This window comes from Pleurodeles waltl, chromosome 3_1 (assembly GCF_031143425.1).
Source record: "Pleurodeles waltl isolate 20211129_DDA chromosome 3_1, aPleWal1.hap1.20221129, whole genome shotgun sequence".
NCBI lineage: Eukaryota > Metazoa > Chordata > Amphibia > Caudata > Salamandridae > Pleurodeles > Pleurodeles waltl.
The window spans coordinates 1,977,878,945-1,977,904,649 of record NC_090440.1 but is presented as its reverse complement, the minus strand read 5'-3'; the positions used below and the strand labels follow the sequence as shown (position 1 = coordinate 1,977,904,649).

At 45.1% G+C, this 25,705-nt stretch overlaps 1 protein-coding gene across 1 annotated transcript in view; it reads left to right on the top strand.

The window, feature by feature from the left end:
- LOC138285878 (multidrug and toxin extrusion protein 1-like) overlaps window positions 1-25,705 on the top strand; it is a 679,999-nt gene that overhangs the window by 371,911 nt on the left and 282,383 nt on the right. The window contains exons 5-6 of the mRNA XM_069226370.1: window positions 641-683; window positions 1,532-1,576. Of these exons, the coding sequence (XP_069082471.1) occupies window positions 641-683; window positions 1,532-1,576 (88 nt within the window). The remainder of the gene's footprint in view (window positions 1-640; window positions 684-1,531; window positions 1,577-25,705) is intronic.

Genomic DNA, 25,705 nt, shown 5'->3' with positions numbered 1-25,705 from the left:
CTATGCAGCTTCTGTCACTGTATCTGAAAGTAGTGTAATTGTAAAAATATATTGAATATTTAAAATGTTGTACATTAGTTATTTACATGTAGAAATATGCAACTACTTCTATTTTGTATACCTACATGTATGTTCTGTTTAGATGTTTCACATGGTTTTGCAGCTTTTCCGTTGGGGTATTCTGAGGTGGAATAGGTCCATTCTTGTCTGTTGGATGATAAAAAATAGAAATTTTCTGTTTAAATGTTAATTTGTTGGTACTTTTTAGAGGTTGACTTTGTATTGGCTTATTTTTGCTTGCTATTTAGGTGAGTTTAGAGTTTTGTATTAATTTAAGTACACATAGTTTCTTATATCTGTTTGCAGTTTGTGATAGTTGCTATTTTCTGGAAGTTTATCTCTGTTTCAAGGTGCAGGTTTTTCTTTTAGAAAGTCCTAAACAAAATTTTTATGATATTTCGAGGACTGGAACAATATCACAATACCTGTTACCTAAAGTTGTATATAAGCACAAACAATTTGAAGATGCAAGCCCTGTGGGAGGGATAAAAAAGCAACTGTGTAATTATTTTATCGGTGATACTTGAATGTTTCTTTCCAGCCAAACCTAGTGAATTGTTCTTGTCTATTTTTGTTGTAGGTTAACCCAGTTATACGTTATGATATTTCTTCCTGCTCTGCCTGTAAGTATGTCAGAAACAAGCCGCAATTTAGTTTGTTATTGTGTGGGCGTAGAGTATTGGGTTTCTTTTGTTTGTACAATCTGCTTTTCAGGAAAACCCTGCTCCATGCCTTAAGGCTGTTGTTGAAAAGGCAATATGTTGAAATCAACTGCCTTCAAACCCAACCAGACACAAGCGTATCAGACATTTTTGCAGGTCCCGGATCAAAAACATCATTCTCCCCCTACATGTCAAAGGCAGCTATTCCTCTGGTGTAAAAAAGATGCCATGGAGGAAAGAGAAATGGGGCTGCTCCACCATTGGCCATGGCTATTGGCGAGGCAGGATTAGATAAAGGGAACTAGATTGTTGTCTTTTCATAAGAGGATCCCTTCATTCAGATTCTGTGTTACAGTCCTCATTACAGATACAATTTCTCTGAAAGAAGGGCGTGGCATAAGAAGAGGCTATTTTCTTGTGATTTGCATTAATTTTTTATTATTCCATCTGTGTCACCAGACCGTTCCAAAATAACCATAAGCAAAACGAACAGCACATGACTCTCAGCATCTTAAACAATACTTCCACACAAGACAAGGAATGTAACTTTTTTCCGAAAAATCATAAAACGTGGAGCAGGGTTTCAATATGTTTTGTAATCTTTCCAAAAAATTAAGAATATCTGCTGTTAATAGCGTCTCAATAGAATGTGGTAAACGAATTAAAAATGTTAAAAAATCTGCCACAGGATCCTACCAAAACATTAACTCAAGGATCTAGATCAGGTCTCCTCCTGAAGCAATTTCCTCAGAGTGCTTGGAAATTAAAAGTGAAGACCGAGTAATTTTGAAACTTATTTTTATTTTCAGGCCTCCTTCTTGTTCCAGTTGCAGGCCAGATATCTACAAAATCAGGTACCTGGGTTTCTCATAAAGTCAATAAACATTTAGCCGCACTGATAACGAGAGGTGAAAACCAAGAGCCCCTGTGAACGCTAAATGATAATTTCTAAAATGTGATACCGCATTTTTAGATTGTGACGCTGTTTAGGCTCTTCATAGTAATACATCAACTGCCAGGGGAGACACTGTATTACAGAAACAACAAGGAGGCATGGTGTTTCTTTAAGAGAAACAGGTCATGTTTTGTGTACAAAGATGCATTCTCTGTACGGCCTTGTAAACGCGTGGGTATGAAGAGGATACTTGATCTTGTAATCTCGGGAACAGGGACGAAGATTGTATGGTCATGAAATGAGAACGGCCCTACATGACAGTACTGGGATGGGGCCACTGAGCTCTACTTCAGTTCTTGAACCTAAAAAAAATTCCGACCTCTAGACATGGCACTGGTATCACATATGAGAGAATACACTGTCACGCCTCTGGGCTTCATCCACACGATACGTAACACATAGCAAAATCTAGGTCTGGACACCCTTTGTGCCCTGAGGGCTATAACAAATAACTCCACTTATGTAATACACACATATGACTTTTGCTTTTCAGGCGCTGTGTTGGCTTTACCCTTTTGTGTACTAGACATATAGAGGTATTCCCCAGGCCAGATTTTTTTTCACATCTACTGCATGTGTATCTTTTGAACAGTTATTTGATCTTCATTTCTTACTGGATCTTAATACTTTATCTAAGTTAAATGTACCACTTAAAGGGGCTCAACTTGTTTCGGCACTCGTTTAGGTCACAGATCCAGCAATGTTTAAGGACCTGACCACCCGTGCTTTATTGCACACAACACTTCGCTAGAAATTGTTGGATTTAGGGGTACTTGGAGGTCTTCAGGACTCTTACATAATAAAAGTTTAACAGAAGAAATATGAGGACAAAGTCTCATTAAAAAACTCACACAAGGATAAATACAATGCTCGTGTAGAGGGAGACTGCAAACCACATACAGGAATATGTGCATAGCAAACAGTATACAAATAGTGCAGACAAATAAAGGTAATTAATCGCTGATGTGTTAGGTTACAACATGCTCAGGGTTTTGTCTCTCATAAGCAAGAGAGAATGCTACATCCTCGTGGTTCTTAACCTTTTGGGTGCTATGGAGCCTTCTTAATCAGTACTGGAATCCAGGGATCCCCACTAAATCATTATTGGAATCTGCGGACCCCCGTCCAGTCATTATCAGAACCTGGAGACCCCAGCCAAAGCAATTTTGATGATCCAGGCTGTTCCTGCCACAAATCAACGCATAAAGGTATAGAAACAAGCATTTATCAAGCAAGCACACAAATTATGAAATATTACCAATATAAAAACAAAATCGAAATTTTAATCGGAACAGGCGTTTTTAACTTTAACTGAGACAACCCATAGTCCATACTATATTCTCTTTGATGCCCTTATCCTTTACTTTTGCCTCAAATTCAAATTCCTTCACATTTACTGAACACTTTAAAATGTTTAATTTCACAGTTTACTACTTTATTGTATGCAACATAATAACCTATCAATGTAATTTAACTTTCCAAGCAGTCGTAGATCTCCTGTGTAGGGGTCGCCAGACCACAGGTTAAGGACCACTGCCTGCCCTTCATATAATCTCTACCAAGCGTTATGTATAAACAACATTAGCCATGACTTATGTTGTGCACATTATTGCTGATACACTGTGATAGTTATGATGCACGACGTTAAAATGTTTCTAATCTTACAACAGGTCTTCACACATGCCTTATTTGTGTGCATAACAATCAAATGATTGTCTCAAAGAAATGTTTTATGCAGTTTCTTTTTTTCTGTTTACTTCACAACCATTTAAAGTACTGCATATACCATAATGTATCTCTCCCACAGGAAATGGCAAAATCAACCCTCAATGAGGAACACAGTGTTCGATGGCATCTGTCGCTGTAGATACGCATGTTCTGCAATAGCTCGCCATCTGGTGTTGGGCCGGAGTGTTACAAGTTGTTTTTCTTCGAAGAAGTCTTTCGAGTCACGGGACCGAGTGACTCCTCCTTTTGTCTCCATTGCGCATGGGCGTCGACTCCATCTTCGATTGTTTTTTTTCCGCCATCGGGTTCGGACGTGTTCCTGTCGCTCCGAGTTTCGGAACGGAAAAAATAGTTAATTTCGGAAGATTTTCGTCGGTATTGTTGCGTTCGGGATCGGCGTACTTAGATTCCACACCGCATCGAAGATCGAAGAGCTCCGGTGCCCTTCGGGGTAGTTTTTCGATCCTCCGTCGGGGGCCTGGTCGGCCCGACCGCGTGCTGAAGAACGCCGATGGAACGGACCCCGTTCCGTTTCTGCCCCAAATGCCACAATAAATACCCCTACACAGACCAACACTTGGTCTGCAACCTGTGCCTGTCACCTGAGCACAGCGAAGACACCTGCGAGGCCTGTCGTGCGTTCCGGTCCCGAAAAACACTCCGAGACCGTCGAGCCAGAAGACTTCAAATGGCGTCCGCACCGACAGCCCAACGGGAGTTCGAGGAACAAGAAGAGGAAGGTACCTTCTCGATCCAAGACTCAGACTCCGGAGGATTCGACGATACACAAACCGTGAGTAAGACGTCGAAAACCACACAAAGAAACATTTACAAGGCCCAGGGGACGCCACTGCCACCAGGCCATGGCTCGACCCATAAATTCGGTGACCGACCGTCGGCACCGAAAAAGGCCCAAACAGTGCCAAGATCGTCCGACTCCGGTCGAGACACCGGCACGCAGCCTTCTCGGGACCGAGAAAGTGCTGGAGACAAGCCTCGACACCGAGATGCCGGTGTGGACACGTCTCGACGCCGAGACAGCGGCACCGAAACAGATCGACGTCGAGAGGTTTCGGCCCCGAAAAGGAAAAAAGTCACCTCGGAGCCGAAAAAACACGCAGACCCAGCTTCAGGCTCTTATACAGAAGAGCACTCGCTAACCTCCCAAATGCAAAAGCATAGGTTTGAGGAAGAGCTACAAGCAACTGATATGAACCATACACAAAAGCGTATCTTCATTCAGCAGGGAACAGGAAAAATAAGCACCCTTCCCCCCATTAGGAGAAAGAGAAGGTTGGAGTTCCAGACGGAACAAGCACCACAACCAAAAGTGGTGAAAAGAGTTACACCACCACCCTCTCCTCCGCCCGTGATTAACGTTTCACCAGCACAAACGCCATCACACTCCCCAGCTCACACCACCATGAGCCAGGGTGACCAAGATCAGGACGCATGGGACCTATACGACGCCCCAGTGTCAGATAACAGCCCAGAGGCATACCCTACAAAACCATCTCCACCAGAAGACAGCACCGCGTACTCTCAGGTGGTGGCTAGAGCAGCACAATTTCACAACGTAAGCCTCCACTCAGAACAGGTCGAGGATGATTTCTTGTTCAACACACTCTCCTCCACCCACAGCTCCTACCAAAGCCTGCCTATGCTCCCTGGTATGCTCCGGCACGCAAAAGACATATTTAAGGACCCGGTCAAAAGTAGGGCAATCACACCAAGGGTGGAAAAAAAAAAAGTATAAGCCGCCTCCTACGGACCCGGTTTTCATCACAACACAGCTGCCACCAGACTCTGTTGTTGTAGGAGCAGCTAGGAAAAGGGCCAACTCTCACACATCTGGAGATGCACCACCCCCAGATAAAGAAAGCCGCAAGTTCGATGCAGCTGGTAAGAGAGTCGCAGCACAAGCTGCAAACCAGTGGCGCATCGCGAACTCCCAGGCACTACTTGCGCGCTATGACAGAGCCCACTGGGACGAGATGCAACATCTCATTGAACATCTGCCCAAAGACTTCCAAAATAGGGCAAAACAAGTGGTTGAGGAGGGACAGACCATCTCCAACAACCAGATACGTTCCTCCATGGACGCTGCAGATACAGCTGCACGGACAATTAATACATCTGTAACTATCAGAAGGCATGCATGGCTCCGAACGTCTGGATTTAAACCAGAGATTCAACAAGCAGTTCTCAATATGCCTTTTAATGAAAAAGAACTGTTCGGTCCAGAAGTGGACACAGCGATTGAGAAACTCAAAAAAGATACAGACACTGCCAAAGCCATGGGCGCACTCTACTCCCCGCAGAGCAGAGGGAATTACAGCACATTCCGTAAAACGCCCTTTCGAGGGGGGTTTCGGGGTCAAAGCACACAAGCCAGCACCTCACAAGCAACACCGTCCACTTACCAGGGACAGTATAGAGGAGGTTTTCGGGGACAATATAGAGGAGGGCAATACCCTAGAAATAGAGGGAGATTTCAAAGCCCCAAAACCCCTACTACTAAACAATGACTCACATGTCACTCACCCCCTCCACACAACACCAGTGGGGGGAAGAATAGGTCATTATTACAAAGCATGAGAGGAAATCACTACAGACACTTGGGTTCTAGCAATTATCCAACATGGTTATTGCATAGAATTTCTACAATTCCCTCCAAACATACCACCAAAAGCACAAAATTTAACAACACACCATTCCAATCTCCTGGAGATAGAAGTGCAGGCACTATTGCAAAAGAATGCAATCGAATTAGTGCCAAACACACAAATAAACACAGGAGTTTACTCACTGTACTTTCTGATACCAAAGAAGGACAAAACGCTGAGACCAATCCTAGACCTCAGAGTAGTGAACACTTTCATCAAATCAGACCACTTCCACATGGTCACACTACAAGAAGTATTGCCATTGCTAAAACTGCACGACTACATGGCAACTTTAGACCTCAAGGATGCTTATTTCCATATACCAATACACCCATCGCACAGGAAATACCTAAGGTTTGTATTCAAAGGAATACATTACCAATTCAAGGTACTGCCTTTCGGATTAACAACCGCACCAAGAGTCTTTACCAAATGTCTAGCGGTAGTCGCTGCACACATAAGAAGGCAGCAAATACATGTGTTCCCATATTTGGACGACTGGCTAATCAAGGCCCATTCGTTCATACAGTGCTCAAATCACACAAATCACATCATACAAACCCTCTTCAAACTCGGGTTCACCGTCAATTTCACAAAATCCAAAATTCTGCCACGCAAGGTACAACAATACCTGGGAGCCATAATAAACACATCAAAAGGAGTAGCCACTCCAAGTCCACAAAGAATTCAAAATTTCAACACCATCATACAACGCATGTATCCAACACAAAAGATACAGGCAAAGATGGTATTACAACTCCTAGGCATGATGTCATCATGCATAGCCATTGTCCCAAACGCAAGACTGCACATGAGGCCCTTACAACAATGCCTAGCATCACAGTGGTCTCAAGCACAGGGTCACCTTCTAGATCTGGTGTTAATAGACCGCCAAACTTACCTCTCGCTTCTGTGGTGGAACAACATAAATTTAAACAAGGGGCGGCCTTTCCAAGACCCAGTGCCACAATACGTAATAACAACAGATGCTTCCATGACAGGGTGGGGAGCACACCTCAATCAACACAGCATACAAGGACAATGGAACGTACATAAAACAAAACTGCATATCAATCACCTAGAACTTCTAGCAGTTTTTCAAGCACTAAAAGCTTTCCAACCAATAATAGTTCACAAATACATTCTCGTCAAAACAGACAACATGACAACAATGTATTATCTAAACAAGCAGGGAGGGACGCACTCCACGCAGTTAAGCCTGCTAGCACAAAAAATTTGGCATTGGGCAATTCACAACCAAATTCGCCTAATTGCACAGTTTATACCAGGGATACAAAATCAACTCGCAGACAATCTCTCTCGAGATCACCAACAGGTCCACGAATGGGAAATTCACCCCCAAATACTGAACACTTATTTCAAACTCTGGGGAACACCTCAGATAGACTTGTTTGCGACAAGGGAGAACGCAAAATGCCAAAACTTCGCATCCAGATACCCACACAAACAATCCCAAGGCAATGCCCTATGGATGAACTGGTCAGGGATATTTGCTTACGCTTTTCCTCCTCTCCCTCTCCTTCCTTACCTGGTAAACAAACTCAGTCAAAGCAAACTCAAACTCATATTGATAGCACCAACTTGGGCAAGGCAACCCTGGTACACAACGCTGCTAGACCTATCAGTGGTACCCTGCATCAAATTGCCCAACAGGCCAGATCTGTTGACACAGCACAACCAAAAGATCAGACACCCAGATCCAGCATCGCTGAATCTAGCAATCTGGCTCCTGAAATCCTAGAATTCGGACACTTACAACTTACCCAAGAATGTATGGAAGTCATAAAACAAGCAAGAAGGCCATCCACCAGGCACTGCTATGCAAGTAAATGGAAGAGGTTTGTTTGCTACTGCCATATTAATCAAATACAACCATTACACACAACTCCAGAACATGTAGTGGGTTACTTGCTTCACTTACAAAAATCTAACCTAGCTTTCTCTTCCATTAAGATTCACCTTGCAGCAATATCTGCATACCTGCAGACTACCTATTCAACTTCCCTATATAAAATACCAGTCATTAAAGCATTCATGGAGGGCCTTAGGAGAATTATACCACCAAGAACACTACCTGTTCCTTCATGGAACCTAAATGTTGTCCTAACTAGACTTATGGGTCCACCTTTTGAACCCATGCACTCCTGCGACATACAGTTCCTAACCTGGAAGGTGGCATTTCTCATCGCCATTACTTCCCTGAGAAGAGTAAGCGAGATTCAGGCGTTTACTATACAGGAACCTTTTATACAACTACACAAAAATAAAGTCGTCCTAAGGACCAATCCTAAATTTTTGCCAAAGGTTATTTCACCGTTCCATCTAAATCAAACAGTGGAACTTCCAGTGTTCTTTCCACAGCCAGATACCGTAGCTGAAAGGGCACTACATACATTAGATGTCAAAAGAGCATTAATGTATTACATTGACAGAACAAAGAACATCAGAAAGACTAAACAACTCTTTATTGCATTTCAAAAACCTCATGCAGGAAACCCAATTTCAAAACAAGGTATAGCCAGATGGATAGTTAAATGCATCCAAATCTGCTACCTTAAAGCTAAACGACAGCTGCCCATTACACCAAGGGCACACTCAACCAGAAAGAAAGGTGCTACCATGGCCTTTCTAGGAAACATCCCAATGCAAGAAATATGTAAGGCAGCCACATGGTCTACGCCTCACACATTCACCAAGCACTACTGTGTAGACGTGTTATCCGCACAACAAGCCACAGTAGGTCAAGCTGTATTAAGGACATTATTTCAGACTACTTCCACTCCTACAGGCTGATCCACCGCTTTTGGGGAAATAACTGCTTACTAGTCTATTGCAGAACATGCGTATCTACAGCGACAGATGCCATCGAACTGAAAATGTCACTTACCCAGTGTACATCTGTTCGTGGCATCAGTCGCAGTAGATTCGCATGTGCCCACCCGCCTCCCCGGGAGCCTGTAGCAGTTTGGAAGTTACCTTCAATTATTTATATATGTATCATCTCAACCTTAAATAGGTGCATACTTAGTCACTCCATTGCATGGGCACTATTACTACAATTCAACTCCTACCTCACCCTCTGCGGGGAAAAACAATCGAAGATGGAGTCGACGCCCATGCGCAATGGAGACAAAAGGAGGAGTCACTCGGTCCCGTGACTCGAAAGACTTCTTCGAAGAAAAACAACTTGTAACACTCCGGCCCAACACCAGATGGCGAGCTATTGCAGAACATGCGAATCTACTGCGACTGATGCCACGAACAGATGTACACTGGGTAAGTGACATTTTCAATATCCATCACCCTGTTGTTCACCTCTTTTCTTGATGCGCCTCCTAAAGTTCAGACAGTGCACAATTATGAGCAACAGAAATAGTAGAAAAAATCAGAGACTGCGCCAAATCAACTCATTCTGTCTCTGTCCATTCTCCATCTGAGATTGTAGATCTGAGTAGTAGCTCCCAATCTGCAAATCAGGCTTTGAGAGTTCAGATCGTTACTTGACCAATTAAGTGTGGCACTAAACAGGCAGCAGTAGTTCCTCCATATGAGCGGAGGAGCGTTGCCCCCCACCCCCATCTGCTGCAAAAAGAGTGAAAATAAAATGGTAAGAACATGATTTTATTGCCATTTTATTTTGTACTCTCTGCCGAACGGAGTGTGGTGGCGGGACCAGTGTGTCAGCAATGAGGAGTGCCCTCTTTGTTTGAAGTGCGCATGTAGGTTTGGCCGGCTACCTCGCTACGGCAAAAGCGACATGAGCAATTCAAACCTCACAATCCAGCTGTCTCAGACAGCGGGTTTGGAGAGCAGGCACAGGGCTCCAGTTCCTATAGGAGCACTGGGCCAGCCTGCTCCAGCCAATCCAGACACTTCACTCATGCCTCTTAACAGCATGAGAGCAGCGTCAGAACTGGAAAAGGTAGTTGGCTTTATGATATCACCTAGTGCTCGGAGGAGTCTGAAGTCCGAGGCTGGCGAGCATGGAGAACATGCTGCAGAAGAAGGTAAGTGAAAGTTTATTTTTCTCTTTTTTCATTGTTTATTGTAATGTGTTTTGTGTAATGTATGTAATGTACCTATGTAATGTATGTAGTGCCTCACCAATTTTCACACCACCAACCGCCACTGTAGACAGGATAAAAAATACAGATTAAAATCTATTAGTATGGTGAGAATATATACAGCATATATTGCGTCTTGTCTTTAATAACATCAAGACTGTACTTTACAACTGGCTTGGAGAATCTGCAATTTGATTACATGGCAGACACTTTTATTATGCTTGTTTAAATCATATTCACTACTGTCATCACTGTATGTTCTACTGGTTTACAATACAATGTCTTAAAAGTTGACACCGTACATGAACCTGCAGCTTTTAGGATAACCTCTAACCTAGCCCTGGCCCAGAAAGCTTTTAGAAGTCATTGCACCCTCTAGCCGAATGTGGTTCATAGTGAAATGCACCACACCTGCTAACTCCCTTACACGTAGTGGAAGACACAGGGGATTAAAGACTAATGAAAAGTTATCAATAACTGAGGGACTTTCGTCTTCAACACCTTAGTTACATCCCCATATTGCTTAAGGCATCCTACCACACACAATTTCGGATGTAGAGGAAATTCCAGAAAGTGCACATAAGTAGAGGAACTGTTTTGTTGCCTTGCAAGAATGAAATGTACACCATGCACGGAAAATCTCATTACATAACTGTCCAGCGCCCTAACATCTGTCAGCCTTCTGAATGGCATCAAATAGAATAATAATTTCACCAGCTTAGCAGACAATAACTTAAAATATAACCTATCATTATCCACCTATGACTCAAATAAAGTTAGGGCCATGTTCACATCCCACATAATTGTATACCTAGGTTCATGTGGATTTTTGTAACTCAATCTTTTCATTAGTCTATATTCCAAGGGGTAATCCCCTCCTTGCTTACCATCCACCCTCTCATGCTCTGAGCAAATAGCTTATGGGTAGCTGTTAATCATTCTATAAAAAACATCTGTGAAGCTGCCAAGGATACCAGGTAATTCAAAATTCCTGCAACATCCACTGAAACAGGATTCTCACCCATTTTCCCACACAAGCTACTCCATGCTTCCCATATTGATTTTTATGCCTTGTGAATGCTTCAGTCCATGAGGTCTGGATATATGATGAAATCATTTCTGAAATTCCTGGCACATCTGCATATGCCCTGAAAGTTTCCATGCCACCAGATGCAGTCTGTCTTGCCAGGCCTGAAATGTGATTCTTTCCAAGGCTTGTTCACAATCTGAGGGAAGACTAAGAGTAACATCAGACAATCTCGTAAGCCCGGATACCATGATTGACTCCTTGATAATGGTGATATCACTACCACCCTCTCTGACTGTCTGAAACTTCGTGCCAGGCACCTGAAAACCATTGCAGAAGGAAGAAAAATGTAGACTGGAGAAACGCATCCGCAGCCACAGCTTCTGGATCCGGTCTTCAGTGAGGAACTTCCTCAACTGTTTTGTCAGCCCAGAGGCAAAAAGAGCTGAGTTGAAAGGCCCCCAAACTTCTTGTAAAACTTAGAAAACCTGTTCATCTAACTTCCTCTCGATGCTGTTGTAAAGCCTCAGCAAGAGCCAATCTGAACCAAATTGACCTTCCTAGGAAGATATTCTGCCTTTAAAGAGATCCCTTGCTAGAAGCAGAACTCCCACAGTGCCTTCACTAACTCCATCCCCATGTTTGTTGATATACCTGGCCTCCATCTGATTGTCTATGCGAAAAAGTATTGCACATTTCACTCTTCCACTCTTCCTTTTGCTGGACTTTCGAATGGTAAAGGAGCTTGCAACAAATTCTAAACAATTTATGTTCAGTGAAGAGCCCATCCATGACCACTGCCCCAGTCGAAAAGGTGTAACACTTTGCATCCCATCTCCATTCACTGGCATCTGTCTCTAACAGCAGATCTGGGTAAATAGGGAACATAGCGTACATGTACCAGGCTTTTAAGTGGCCCAGCCACCATTCTATCTTTCTTTGGCCTTTGTCTAAAAGAATATTGCTTGAATTGAAGATGACCACAGTCCTACCACTCCCTCTTTCGCTGCTTTTAACTTTAACTCAGGGAGCCTTAACATTGTTTTCTCTGTCTCCACCGAAAGAAAAAAATAGGAAAGCTATCTTTCTTGTGGGTACCAAATTAGTTTTTTCTATATTTATGATGAACCCCATGTTCTGAATAAGATCGACCTCCAGAGCTTGTGATACCTGGTGTTGCTCTTATTGCCCCATAAATACATCAACTAGACATACCACCATTCTGAAGTTTCTGGATTTGAGATGAAACACTGAGGAGCCAAAGAGAGTCCAGATGTTAGAAACATGAACCTGAACCTGTATGTCTACCCATGGAAACGAAACTGGAGATATCAACCTTATTGTTATTGCTAGTTGTGCTAGCGTTGTTCTGTCAGCGGTTTCCTGACTGAGGGAGTCCGTCGCTGGAAGTGTATAACATTTTGCTATGCCTGTGGCTATGGAATGGATGCCAGCAGCACACACCTTATGTACTGTGGCTATGTATATGTGTCCACCTGCATACCACACTGTATAACACACTCCATTCATACCATTATACTTTGCCATTCCACCACAACACAACATTTCCCTGCAGAAAGCACATAAAGTAACACAATCAAACACACAAATAGACACACTATTGTCACTACACCCACATACACCAGAACCACACCAACCCCCACAACAACACAAGCATCTAAACCAGCACTCACACAGAAGCACACTTGCACACATCACTATACCAACCAGAACCAAACAACCAGATTCACCAGAATATTACAAACCAGCAAACCATCATAAAACCAAACATACACAACAAACACAGACCTACGTGCAACTGCCAAACATACACACAATCACATCACCCACTCCAGCTCCCTCTACCTCATCAAGCCAATTCACTCACACTGCTCTTACCCTTATTTCTCCTACCCAAGTCTTAAACTACCTTGCCTTGACCCCTACTGCACCTACTCCCACCCCTCCCAAGTAAAAGCCTTGAAGTGCCTGATATGTGCCCAACAGGTGCCCCTGGACTATACACAGGAGACTGGTGAAGGACAACAAAGCCAGGAGAAATGGTATCTTCCAAACATTGTTCACTGTCACATATGTGTTACTTTGCCAAAATAATGTACATAAGAGCATTATTACATGAATGATTACTTGAGTTCAACTTTCACCAAGTTTGTTCTACATTCATTATTGCTGTACAATTCACTGTGTGAATGGAATGGAATTCACATAACAGTGAGAAACTTGTTCTGACTCACATTGACAACTGGAAATACAACATTTCATTGACATGTCTGATTGTAAAGGTCAGACATTGACATTGCTTACAATAGTGATGGACTTTGAGATGTTGTTGCAAGCATTCATTATGATAATGAATACTTACACCCCAAAAAAAAATATCAATAGGTGTAAATAGAGGTGCGTTTCGTTAAATTTCTGAGACAACTAGTTTGAACACATATGCATTACATAAGTATTTTAAAATGTGTGATAGGTCATATATGTAAACGCACGGGTCCCGGGCTAATGTTAGGTGACAGTTCAATCTTAACAAGTAGTATGGAAAGCTCACCTTTGAGTTTTTCTTTGTGGTCAAGTGGCAGCAGCAATGACAGGACTTATCCTGTTGGCTTCCAGTTGAAAACAGAAGTGGAAAAGGGAAAAAAGGTAGGTTTTTACCTCATATCCTTGCCAATCCTCCAATTCAAGTGTGGAGGTTTCCCTGCCACAGTTGCCTTGGCAGGAAGGCACATCATGATTGGCTCAGCAGTAATACTGGCTGGGGTTCTGCCGCCAGCCACTATTTCCTATGGCACTGTCGACACTGGTGTAAAGTTCTGGCAGAGTTGCCGGGACTTAGGTGGTCTATCGTCTATGGTTCCACCAGCATCTAAATAGAACAGGGGGACTGCCAAGTCAGCGGATGGGTTATCCGACAGAAAAACAACAGCGTGACCGATTCCACCAAGATCTAAGTCAGGCCCTCTTTCTTGTAATAAAATCACATTTTCTGCTTCTGAAAGTTAGGTACTGAGTTTCATGTACTGGTAGTGCTAGTGGACAAGGGGATCCATAGACCTTTGCTGTTCAAAGCAGAACCTCACAAGAGCAAGGCCGTTTTAAGAGTGCTGCTCTGCTATTAAGGGTGCTGAGTTACAGTTTGTTATCTGCAGCTTTGTGGGGCTTGGCGTTTCATGAAATGCCACCGCTCACCTAGAATACAGACTTAAAGGTTTTTGAGACCTCAAACTAGTACCAGATCACAAGCAGTACATGGGAAGTATCTGCAGTCTACACATTTGTTTGGGCTGTGAATATAGCTGTCAAGCTAATATCTACATTTGTATCTATTTTGGATGAGCATTTCATTGGTAATATCATCATGTTTTTACAAATTGTCCAGCACTTATCCTTCAGTAGCACTGCCTACTGTGTAGAAATGTGTGAACAGTTTTGTTGGTGAGACACAAGTATAGTGCTCTTGTGTTGCAAAACAAATTGGGCCTGATTCAGATATCGGTGAAGGGGTTACTCCGTTGCAACAGTGACAGATATCCCATCCGCCGAAATCTAAATACAGAGAAAACAATGGTATTTATATTTCGGCGGACGCGATATTCATCACTGTTGCGATGGAGTAACCCCTTTGCCGAGATCTAAATCAGGCCCATAGTTGGGTCTTTCTGGTGGTCATCCCATTGTAAATCAGACCACATGGGTATACCTTATTAGAAAAATGATTTATTTTTATTACAGATAGTGTGGTGCGGCTGCTTCTAAGGGGGAAACAAAGACTAAGTCAATCATTTTGAATCCTGATCCTGGGTGTTGCTTGTCTCTTCTTTGGTATTGCTTTCTGAAAGAAATGGTATGTTAGGGTAGTATCCTAGTTGAAGGCAAACATTAGAGTGCATAGAACATGCGCTATCTCATTCAGGTTTTTCCAGTGCTTCTGTTTAGTTCGTTTATCATGATTTGAATGTAGATCAAACGTAAAGATGTGTTGTTCTGTCTTGTTCTCATCCTCTTGAATGTTGTCTTAGACCTTTTTTGGCCTTTAACAGTATATGGGCAGGCGATGCCTATTGGTGTAACCTACTTGTCAAATCAGCTAATTTATGGCCTGACTTAAATATTGGCAGAGGAGGAGCTCCATTGCAACGGCAACTTAATGGTCCACCTGCCCAATTTAGAATCTGGCAGACCACATGTTTATGATGGCAGAGACTATTTTGTCTCCGCAGTGGTCAAACTCCCCTGAGGACCCAACTCAGTAACTCCGTTTTCCATCCTGTTAAAGGTAGGTAACTGGAGTGCAATGAATGGGCAATATGTTATTTACAGTGCTCAGAAACAGCAGAAGCGCTATATAAAAACAAGTTGTTGTTATTACTGTATTGTTACGAATAAACAAAATGGGACAAAATCGCACATGCTGTCTTGTTTTGCACATAAGAAGGACATACATACAATGACCCTACCAAAGCCAGAGAAAGACAAACATTTAACACACACTTTTAGAAGAGGGACATTTATTACTGGTAGGTAAGTGGGGTATTATGTGCCACATGTTTAAAGTTTAGGGCTTTAAAAAAGATTCATTTAAAACCCCAGATGTATTTAAAACCATAGAGAAGAAATCACCTAGATAAAACTTTCTAGTACCGCAAGTTACATACTTAATAGATCAGCTAGCTTGGACAACTGCCTACACATTCCCCTGACACTTTTACTAGTGTAGATCATTAGGAAATGCAGATGGTCACACATGACAATATTGGTGTCACCAAAATGTGCCAACCAGATTTGGTATTGACATTTCAGGAACATGTTACAGTGACAAACTTAGAAGTTCCCACACACTACCATCTATTTTAAACAAGCATTGGCAAAGCCAATAGGTCACACCTATGCTGAAAAAGCCTTTTGGCTTCAGGCTTTTTCAGTGTCTTTTTTTTTCTTTTTTTTAGCCATTCTGTACAGCAGCACTACTGCTATGCATTGTATTGTATAATTTGTTATGGCTTCTTATTTTATAGGATGGACTGGCTTTTCTTTGTTTAGTTTGGGATGAACTGTCATTGCATGATGTGGTCTGCCATTGTATAGTATATTATGGTATGGCCTGTCATTGTATAGTATGATATGGTATTGTATAATAAGACATTGTACGATATGGGTTAGCCTCTCATTGTATAATATGGCCTGTCATGGTATGGCCTGTCATGGTATGGTACCCGGCCCCTTGTCAGGCAGTCACTGCAGCTTGCACCATCCTTTGCCCCTGCCAGCGCTGCCAGTTGACACTACCAACACAACTACTAATCATCACATTCTTACAAATGTGGCAATTCAGGCTATTCCAGGCCCCCGGGTTATAAGAATTGCTAGAGTGGGGGTATTAATCATTTGAATATATATTGAATTAATAAATAACTGTTCATTTGCTCATCTCATAACTCAGATGTTAACAATTAACCAAAAACTACCTGCTCAAATTAAGCTCTAGTGGGACTCATGTTCCCATCTTTATGGTCCAGAGCTAGACACATATGTGATTCAGTGTCTGACGCTTTCAAATTCTGATTATGAGTGTCCGCTCCTTGATGTGTTCTCTCCTCTGCACTACCTGATGTCATAGGGACAGTATGCCACAGCAGGAGTGACTCCAATTCGGATTGATCCACAGCACAAACCAAGGGAGTAACCGATGATAACACCTGTCTTTCGACAACCCACTGAAATATGATGCATAAAGAATCCTAGGCCTAAGCCTTCCTCTCTGTCAAGATTCTCTGGCCCACAATGTCAACCTTATCAGTCTTACCATTACCAAACAGTAACAGCTACAAAGACAACCTATTTTGAATTTGGTGTGCTTGCTCAAAATGCAATGCGATCACTGCCAAAGTAGAGGGGATACCTTTTTAAAAATATCAGCACTTTGTCCATTGAGGACATCCTTATACTGTTAAGAATATTACATAGTTTCTATTCTGAGTATTCCCCTGCTTGAGTTACATGTGAATCAAATTAATCAGAAAGTGAATATGTAGGATTGACTTGGACGAGCATTGGGCGCAGTACCTCGAGGAGTATTAGGTGGTCTCGCCGGGTATGAAATGTTATTTGGAGGTTCAATGTATATGCCTGGTCTTGATATCCCTGGAAAGGTGGCAAAAACAAAACACCTGATCCTCTGCTTTTCTTGAATTTGTTACAGAACGTTCAAGAAACCATGTATTATACTTAGTGGAGACATCTGTTGTAATATTGATTACCTCTTTTACCTCAGTACCTATTTGATGTAGGTTTATCAGGCACTGGACTTATATAAGGTTGTCCTCCTTTTGATGTCTGTTATTTGAATCCTTCGTGCATGTTGAATTTGTTTTTTGAAGATGGCACGAGCTCCTAGACCCTAACATGGAGGTGAAGTAACATTTGTTGTGTGATGGGTGGAGTTTAGTCCTGTTGATGCCAATACTGTTCACTTTCATACATGCAAGTAAGCTGCAACACCTACTAAGTATGCTGCCTATCGCAAGTTTGAGGTCCCATAAGATATGAAGGACAATGTGTATGGTTTTGTGGTAAACTGCCAAATGTACTTTAGACATTAGAATTAGTCCCCTAAGTAATGGTGGTGCCACCTAGCCCATATTGGCTGGGTATACACCATATTGTTACACAGCAAATCTGACACTTCTAGAAATAATACAGTTAATTGCCCAAGTGGGTATCTCTTTGTAGATAACTTCAACAGTATGTCCTACAAACAACTGTTACTATAGGATAACACTTTCATGCTGCAAAATGAGAAATCATTCCATGGCTATCATGACAAAGAGCCCACAAGAAGAGACAAAATGCGATTCTGGATCACTCGTAACATCAACCATTTGGAAGCGATCTATCCCCATACAACAGCCCAAGATAAGCTTAGAATGTTCACATTGTGCCTTTTCCTTGAAATGGTACCTCCTGTCGAGGATAGTAACATTTAGGGAATGGTATTTGTGAGCACTTGCACTACTATGCAAACAAGTACAAAGTGTGCATGGAACGGCGTGTGCTCTGGATTTAAGAATTAAATTAATTACAATTTCGCAACTATGAGGCAGTTTCCTCAATAGTCCTGAGTAATGTTTAAGGAGAAGCCACAGTTCTGGCAGTGCACCAGCAGCTAGCAGGAGTTCCCCTTCAGTTCTGTGAACCTTCATACCTTAGATTTATGGACTGTTAAACTGCATCTCAAATATTATAATGAGATGGAGGATTCCAGCAATGAGAAAGCCACCATGCCAGATACTAAAAAGAAGCAGAAAATAAAGCAAAAAACACAAAGGCTATATCTCCTTAGACACTGGAGTCCAGCAGGGGTGGGTATAATATAAGCTCTGTGATAAAAATTAAAATGTCTGATCAGTATCAGAATTCAAGTGGCTAGTCTTCCCATTCTTTGAAGGACTATGGGGACAGTAAAAGGGCAGAGAGAAGGGGGTGGACTAGTATCACAGAAAGAATGAGTATATCAAGCAGAAAAGCAAATCAGTATGTGAGGCTGAGGTTATTGTCAAGAAAGAAGAGAAAAGTTCAAACTCAAAAACGGAATTTAAAAAGATGACAGTGGTAGACCTAGCAAAGACAAATACTCTGCAAACTACGTAAATTTCTGCGGAAGAGGGTTTGGAAGGTAGCGCTTTTGGACAGGGCAGTAGAGGTGATGATAGCATGTCAGGCACTCAAGGAGCATCAGCTTGTGACTCCAACTAAAGAATACATTTAGGTTAAGACACCATATGTACATGTGAACCCTCCAGTTAGGGTTTATATTGTAGAAATACAGATTGAGGGAGACATACCGTGCAAAGTAACAGCTATACTCTAGCCTCATTCAGCAGAGACTTAAGACCTCATACTTGCAGAGCATGACTGGCCTGTGAGTTGTATTCGGGATGCACCTCACGGTGAGGAGGTACTAATAGCAGCATTTTCCTCCTTAGTTCCTAAAGAACTCACAAAAAATATGCATGAGTAGGCTTTGAAATAGACTCCTGCATTACATATGAATCAAGAAGGATGGGATGAGTCTGTTTTCCTTGTAATTCCCTGAAGGAATGAGTCTTAATGCAGGTTCAATATCCTTTTAAGCTAGAAGCTGAGCACAATATAAATCTATTTCAGATCAGCTACGATATCAATGTATAATAGTGCTTGTAGTTCCACAATGAACATCCCTGTTTTTCCTGTATTGAAGCCTGATAATTCATAAACAATAGATTTAGATTATAGAAAGTTGAATGCACATACAGACACTCTGTACAAAACACTCTTAGGCCCTCATTATGACAATGGGTGTAAGTCCCGCTTACCGGCATGCCAACTGCCGCCAAGATACCGCAGCCACTACGGTTTACCGCTACCCATATTATGACACACACATAGCAATCCGTCACCATACAGACACACACACACACAACTCAGCCAGCCCAAAGGTCAGTGATAAACTGGCGGTACCGAAACCCACACTGTTTCGCCAACATAATTACGCTCGCAGCATTATGACCCACGAATCACCGCAGCAGACATTTAACCGCAGTAAACCATTGGCGGTACATACCGCAGCGCTCAAAATACACACACTTGAACAAAACAACACTACATTGGACAATTCAAACAACACATACCTGACACACATGCACACACCACACCCACACCAATATAAAACACACACACAATACCCACAACCCCTTACGACTCAAAAATATTGCCAACTGAGAGAGACAGATCAACAGCACCCACAGAACCAGAGCCACAAAACACCATCACCCATACACTATCCACGTACCTTACAGCGCATACCCCAACACATCACCCCCACACACCACTCACACTACACCCATGGCACCTCAAAGACAACCCAGGTTCTCGGAGGAGGAGCTAAGTGTCCTGGTGGAGGAAATCATCCGGGTAGAGCCACAGCTATTCGGATCACAGGTGCAGCAGACATCCATTGCCAGGAAGATGGCGCTATGGTGGAGGATCGTGGACAGGGTCAGCGCCGTGGGACAGCATCCAAGAACAAGGGATGACATCAGGAAGAGGTGGAACGACCTATGGGGGAAGGTGCTTTCTGTGGTAGCAAGACCCCAGATAGTAGTACAGAGGACTGGTGGTGGACCCCCCCCTCATCCCCCACAACTAACAACATGGGAGGAGCAAGTCTTGGCAATACTGCATCCTGAGGGCCTGGCAGGAGTAGCAGGAGGACTGGACTCTGGTAAGTCAAATCTTAACTACTTTCACCCCCATACCTGCATGCCATCACATACCCCTCACTCCCCCTCACTCCCATCACTCCACCACCTCCCACACACCCCACTATCACAACCCATCCCACCCACAACCAAGCCCTGCATGCAACACCAATGCATGGGCACCCATCACAGACCTGCATGGACACCCATCACCAAAGCATGCACACTTGAGACAATCTTCTAGTCCACCAAATCACCACTCACACAAGCCTAAGCTGCCAGGGCAATAACAACCCTAGAAGGCAACACACCCATACACAAGATGGCACACTCAGAAACAATAACACTGCATTTACATCCCCACAGGTCCCCCACACAACGTCACCGGAGAGGAGGTGCCAGCAACATCCAAACCCCCCACTGAAGAGGCCCACAGTGATGACAGCAGATCGCATTTTCAGATTCGCACCGACCCGAGGACCACCCTCAGAGGATCCCTCGTCTACCGTCCTCCCGGACCACGCGCCCCTTTCAGCGACGCCATCGCCGACTTCATCTCCCCGCATGCCCTCGCCTCACCGGACTACATCCTCCTAGGCGACCTCAACTTTCATCTGGAACAAAACAACGACCCCAACACCACCACCCTGCTCGACAACCTCGCCAACCTCGGCGTCAAACAACTGGTGAACACCGCCACCCACATCGCCGGACACACGCTCGACCCTATCTTCTCCGCCAGCAAACACGTCTTCTTCAGCCACACCTCCGCCCTACACTGGACCGACCACAGCTGCGTCCACTTCACATTCCGACGCGAGACCCGCCACCTCCACACTCAACCCATCCTTCATCGACAGTGGAACAAGATCTCTGAAGAGCAACTCTTCTCCACACTAGCCGCCAACCAACCCACCCTCACCACCGACCCCAACGACACAGCCCTCAAACTCACAAACTGGATCTCCAACTGCGCAGACAACCTTGCTCCCCTCAAACGCACGCATCGACAGACCAACACCAAAAAATCTCTCTGGTTCTCTGACACCCTCGAAGAATCAAAGAAAACTTGTCGCGCCCTTGAGAAAGCCTGGCGCAAGGACCACACCGCTGACAACATGAACGCCCTCAAGAACGCTACCCGCGAACACCACCACCTGATCCGCGCTGCCAAAAGGAACTTCTTCACCGACAGACTGGACAAAAACAGCCACAACTGCAGAGAACTCTTCAGCATCGTCAAGGAGTTCTCCAACCCCAACGCCAACGCCGTCACGCCCTCACAGGATCTGTGCGAATCCCTCGCCACTTTCTTCCATCGCAAGATCAGCGACCTCCACGACAGCTTCGGACACCAGACCCAACCAAACACCACCGAACCCGCACCCCCGGCCATCACCCTCAACAACTGGACCCACATCAACACGGAAGAAACCAAATGCATCATGAACTCTATCCACTCCGGCGCCCCTTCGGACCTTGCCCGCACTTCATCTTTAACAAAGCCGACGACATCATCGCCCGCACCTCCAGACCGTCATCAACTCTTCTTTTTCTTCTGCTACCTTCCCCGAATGCTGGAAACACGCCGAAGTCAACGCCCTACTAAAGAAACCTACGGCTGACCCGAGCGACCTGAAAAACTTCCGCCCCATCTCTCTTCTGCCTTTCCCAGCCAAAGTAATAGAGAAGACCGTCAACAAACAGCTGACCACCTTCCTGGAAGACAACAACCTGCTCGACCCCTCACAAACCGGATTCCGAACCAACCACAGCACTGAAACCGCCCTCATCTCAGTCACAGACGACATCAGAACCCTGATGTACAAGGGTGAAACAGTCGCCCTCATTCTCCTCGACCCCCCGGCTGCCTTTGACACCGTCTGTCACCGCACCCTAATCACCCACCTCCGCTCCACCGGGATCCAAGGCCAGGCCCTGGACTGGATCGCCCCCTTCCTCGCAAACCGTTCACAAAGAGTTTACCTCCCTCCGTTTCGCTCAGAACCCACCGAGATCATCTGCGGCGTACCTCAAGGCTCATCACTCAGCCCGACACTCTTCAATGTCTACTTGAGCCCCCTCGCCAACATCGTACGCAAGCACGACATCATCATCACCTCCTACGCCGATGACACCCAACTTATACTCTCCCTCACCAAGGACCCCGCCAGCGCCAAGACCAACCTACAAGAGGGTATGAAGGACGTCGCAGATTGGATGAGGCTCAGCCGCCTAAAGCTGAACTCTGAAAAAACGGAAGTCCTCATCCTCGGCAACACCCCGTCCGCCTGGGACGACTCCTGGTGGCCCACGGCCCTCGGCACCGCACCGACCCCCACAGACCACGCCCGCAACCTCGGCTTCATCTTTGACCCTCTTCTCACCATGACTAAGCAAGTCAACGCTGTGTCCTCCGCCTGCTTCCTCACCCTCCGCATGCTCCGTAAGATCTTCCGCTGGATCCCCGCCGACACCAGAAAAACCGTGACCCACGCCCTCGTCACGAGCCGCCTGGACTAAGGCAACACCCTCTACGCCGGGACCACAGCAAAACTCCAAAATCGCCTGCAACGCATTCAAAACGCCTCGGCCCGCCTCATCCTAGACGTACCCCGCAACAGCCACATCTCCGCACACCTGAGACACCTGCATTGGCTCCCAGTCAGCAAAAGGATCACCTTCCGACTTCTCACCCACGCACACAAAGCCCTCCACGACAAGGGACCGGAATACCTCAACAGACGCCTCAGCTTCTACGTCCCCACCCGCCACCTGCGCTCCTCTGGCCTCGCACTTGCTGCTGTCCCTCGCATCCGCCGCTCCACAGCGGGTGGGAGATCTTTCTCCTTCCTGGCGGCCAAGACCTGGAACTCCCTCCCCACCAGCCTCAGGACCACCCAGGACCACTCCGCTTTCCGGAGACTCCTAAAGACCTGGCTGTTCGAGCAGCGTTAACCCCCCGCACGGGTGAGTAGCGCGCTTTATAAATGTTAATGATTTGATTGATTTGATTTGGGTCAGGATGACCAACCTGGCCCATCAGGGAACCCCGGACAGTCGGTTACCCACGCACAGGCCCATACCACTACAGAGCCTCCCTCATCAGGAAGCACCACCACAGCACCCACCCAGCAGGCCCATACCACTGTCCCCAGGGCACGTCAATCAGCAGTGTTTCCACCACTACAGGGACCCCAGGCCACCCCACAAACACAGGACGATCAGGAACCTGGGGTCAGTGGCAGTGGGCACACGGTCCAGGGGACAGAGGCACAGGACAACAGGAAAGCTGGGAGGACGGCTGTGCGACAGGGGGAGGACAGGGCCAGGGAACCGACTCTCCAGGAGGCACTCACCAACATCCTGTGAGCATACCACCCTTACCAGGAGACGATGGGACAGATACTGGACAAATTGCAGGAGACCCAGCAGCTGCAGGAGGGACAATACCTGGGGATCAGGGATGACCTGTGGGACATCCACACCACCCTGGTCACCATTGCAGGGGCGCTGGCAGACATGGCCAACACCATGAGTGAGGCAGTGGTACACCAACTGGCCCCTGATACTAGCAAAACCAATGAACAGCCTTTCACTTCCGCTGACACTAGTGGACAGGAGGCCCCGCCACAGGAACAACAGGCCATCAGCACCCCTCCCCCTGCAGAAGAAGAACCACCACGCAAACGGTCCCTTCGATCCAGGCAGAAGCCAGAGAATATTGCCAAGACCCCCGCCAGGAAATAAGACTCTCCTGACTGTCACCCTTGTGTCCCACTCTGTCACCCTGTCCACCTTGAACTGCCATTGCTCCACTTCCTATGCCCCCTTGGACAGTGCCCCTGTGATACAAATAGACTGGAACCTTACCCTGGACTCTCCTCCACAACCACCCCAGCTCATTGCAATACCCCCTCCACTTATTAGCACATAAATAAACACCCTTGTAAAAAATACAAGTATGGAGTCTGTCAATTGATTGAACTATGTATTTGTTTAACAAGCTGTAAACTTTGCAATTCAACTGTACAGTAATGTATACATAGGTATGACCTGTAGTTGGCTGCAGTCAACATACCAGGAGCCAGAGAGGGGCACAGATATCTGAAAATAGACATGCCAAAGGGTACAGTAAGTGGCCATAGTAGTGGAAAAATCAGCTTGCCAGTGACAATATCCAACACAAAACTGTGAATGGAAGGTGAAGTTACAGTGTCTTACCTGTGTGTCACTGGAAGTACTGTTGTATTATTGCTGTTCTGTTGTCCTCATCTTCATCCTCTGCCTCCTCTTTGTCACTGTCCACAGGGTCCACTGCTGCCACACACCCATCTCCAGCCTCATCCTCCTGCAGAAAAGGCACCTGGCGATGTAAGGCAAGGTTGTGCAACATACAACATGCCACAATGATCTGGTAGACCTTCTTGGGTGAGTAGCACAGGGATCCACCTCTTAGATGGAGGCACCGAAACCTGGCCTTCAGGAGGCGGAATGTTCTCTCTATAATCCTTCTTGTTTGCCCATGTGCCTCATTGCAACATTCCTCTGCCCTTGTCCTGGGATTCCTCACCTGCAAATATCGGGGGATACCTGTTAGCCAAACACTAACCCTTAGGGCCAACCCCATACCCATACACCAACCATGGGCTCACCCGGTGCCTCTGGAGTTGAGCCATCACATATGGGATGCTGCTATTCCTCAGGATAAAGGCATCATGCACAGAGCCAGGATACTTTGCATTGACATTAGAGATGTACTGGTCCGCCAGGCACACTATCTGAACATTCATCGAGTGAAAGCTCTTTCGATTTCTGAACACCTGTTCTCGTGGGGGGGCAAAGGCAATATGTTTACCATCAATTGCCCCAATAATGTTGGAGATATTTCCCATTACATAGAAGTCAGCTTTCACTGTAGCCACATCCTCCACCTGGGGGAAAACAATGTAGCTACGCATGTGTTTTTTTTCAGGGCAGACAACACTCTTGTTAGCACTATTGAGAACATTGGCTGTGACATTCCTGCTGCCAAGCCCACTGTCACTTGGAAAGAACCAGTTGCCAAGAAATGGAGCACAGATAGCACCTGTGTAAGAGGGGGGATCCCAATGGGGTGACGGATAGCGGATATCAGGTCTGGCTCCAGTTGGGCACACAGCTCTTGGATTGTGGCCCTGTCAAGTCTGTAGGTGAGGATAATGTGCCTGTCCTCCATTGTTGCAAAGTCCAACAGGGTCTGTACACGGGGGGATGTCTTCA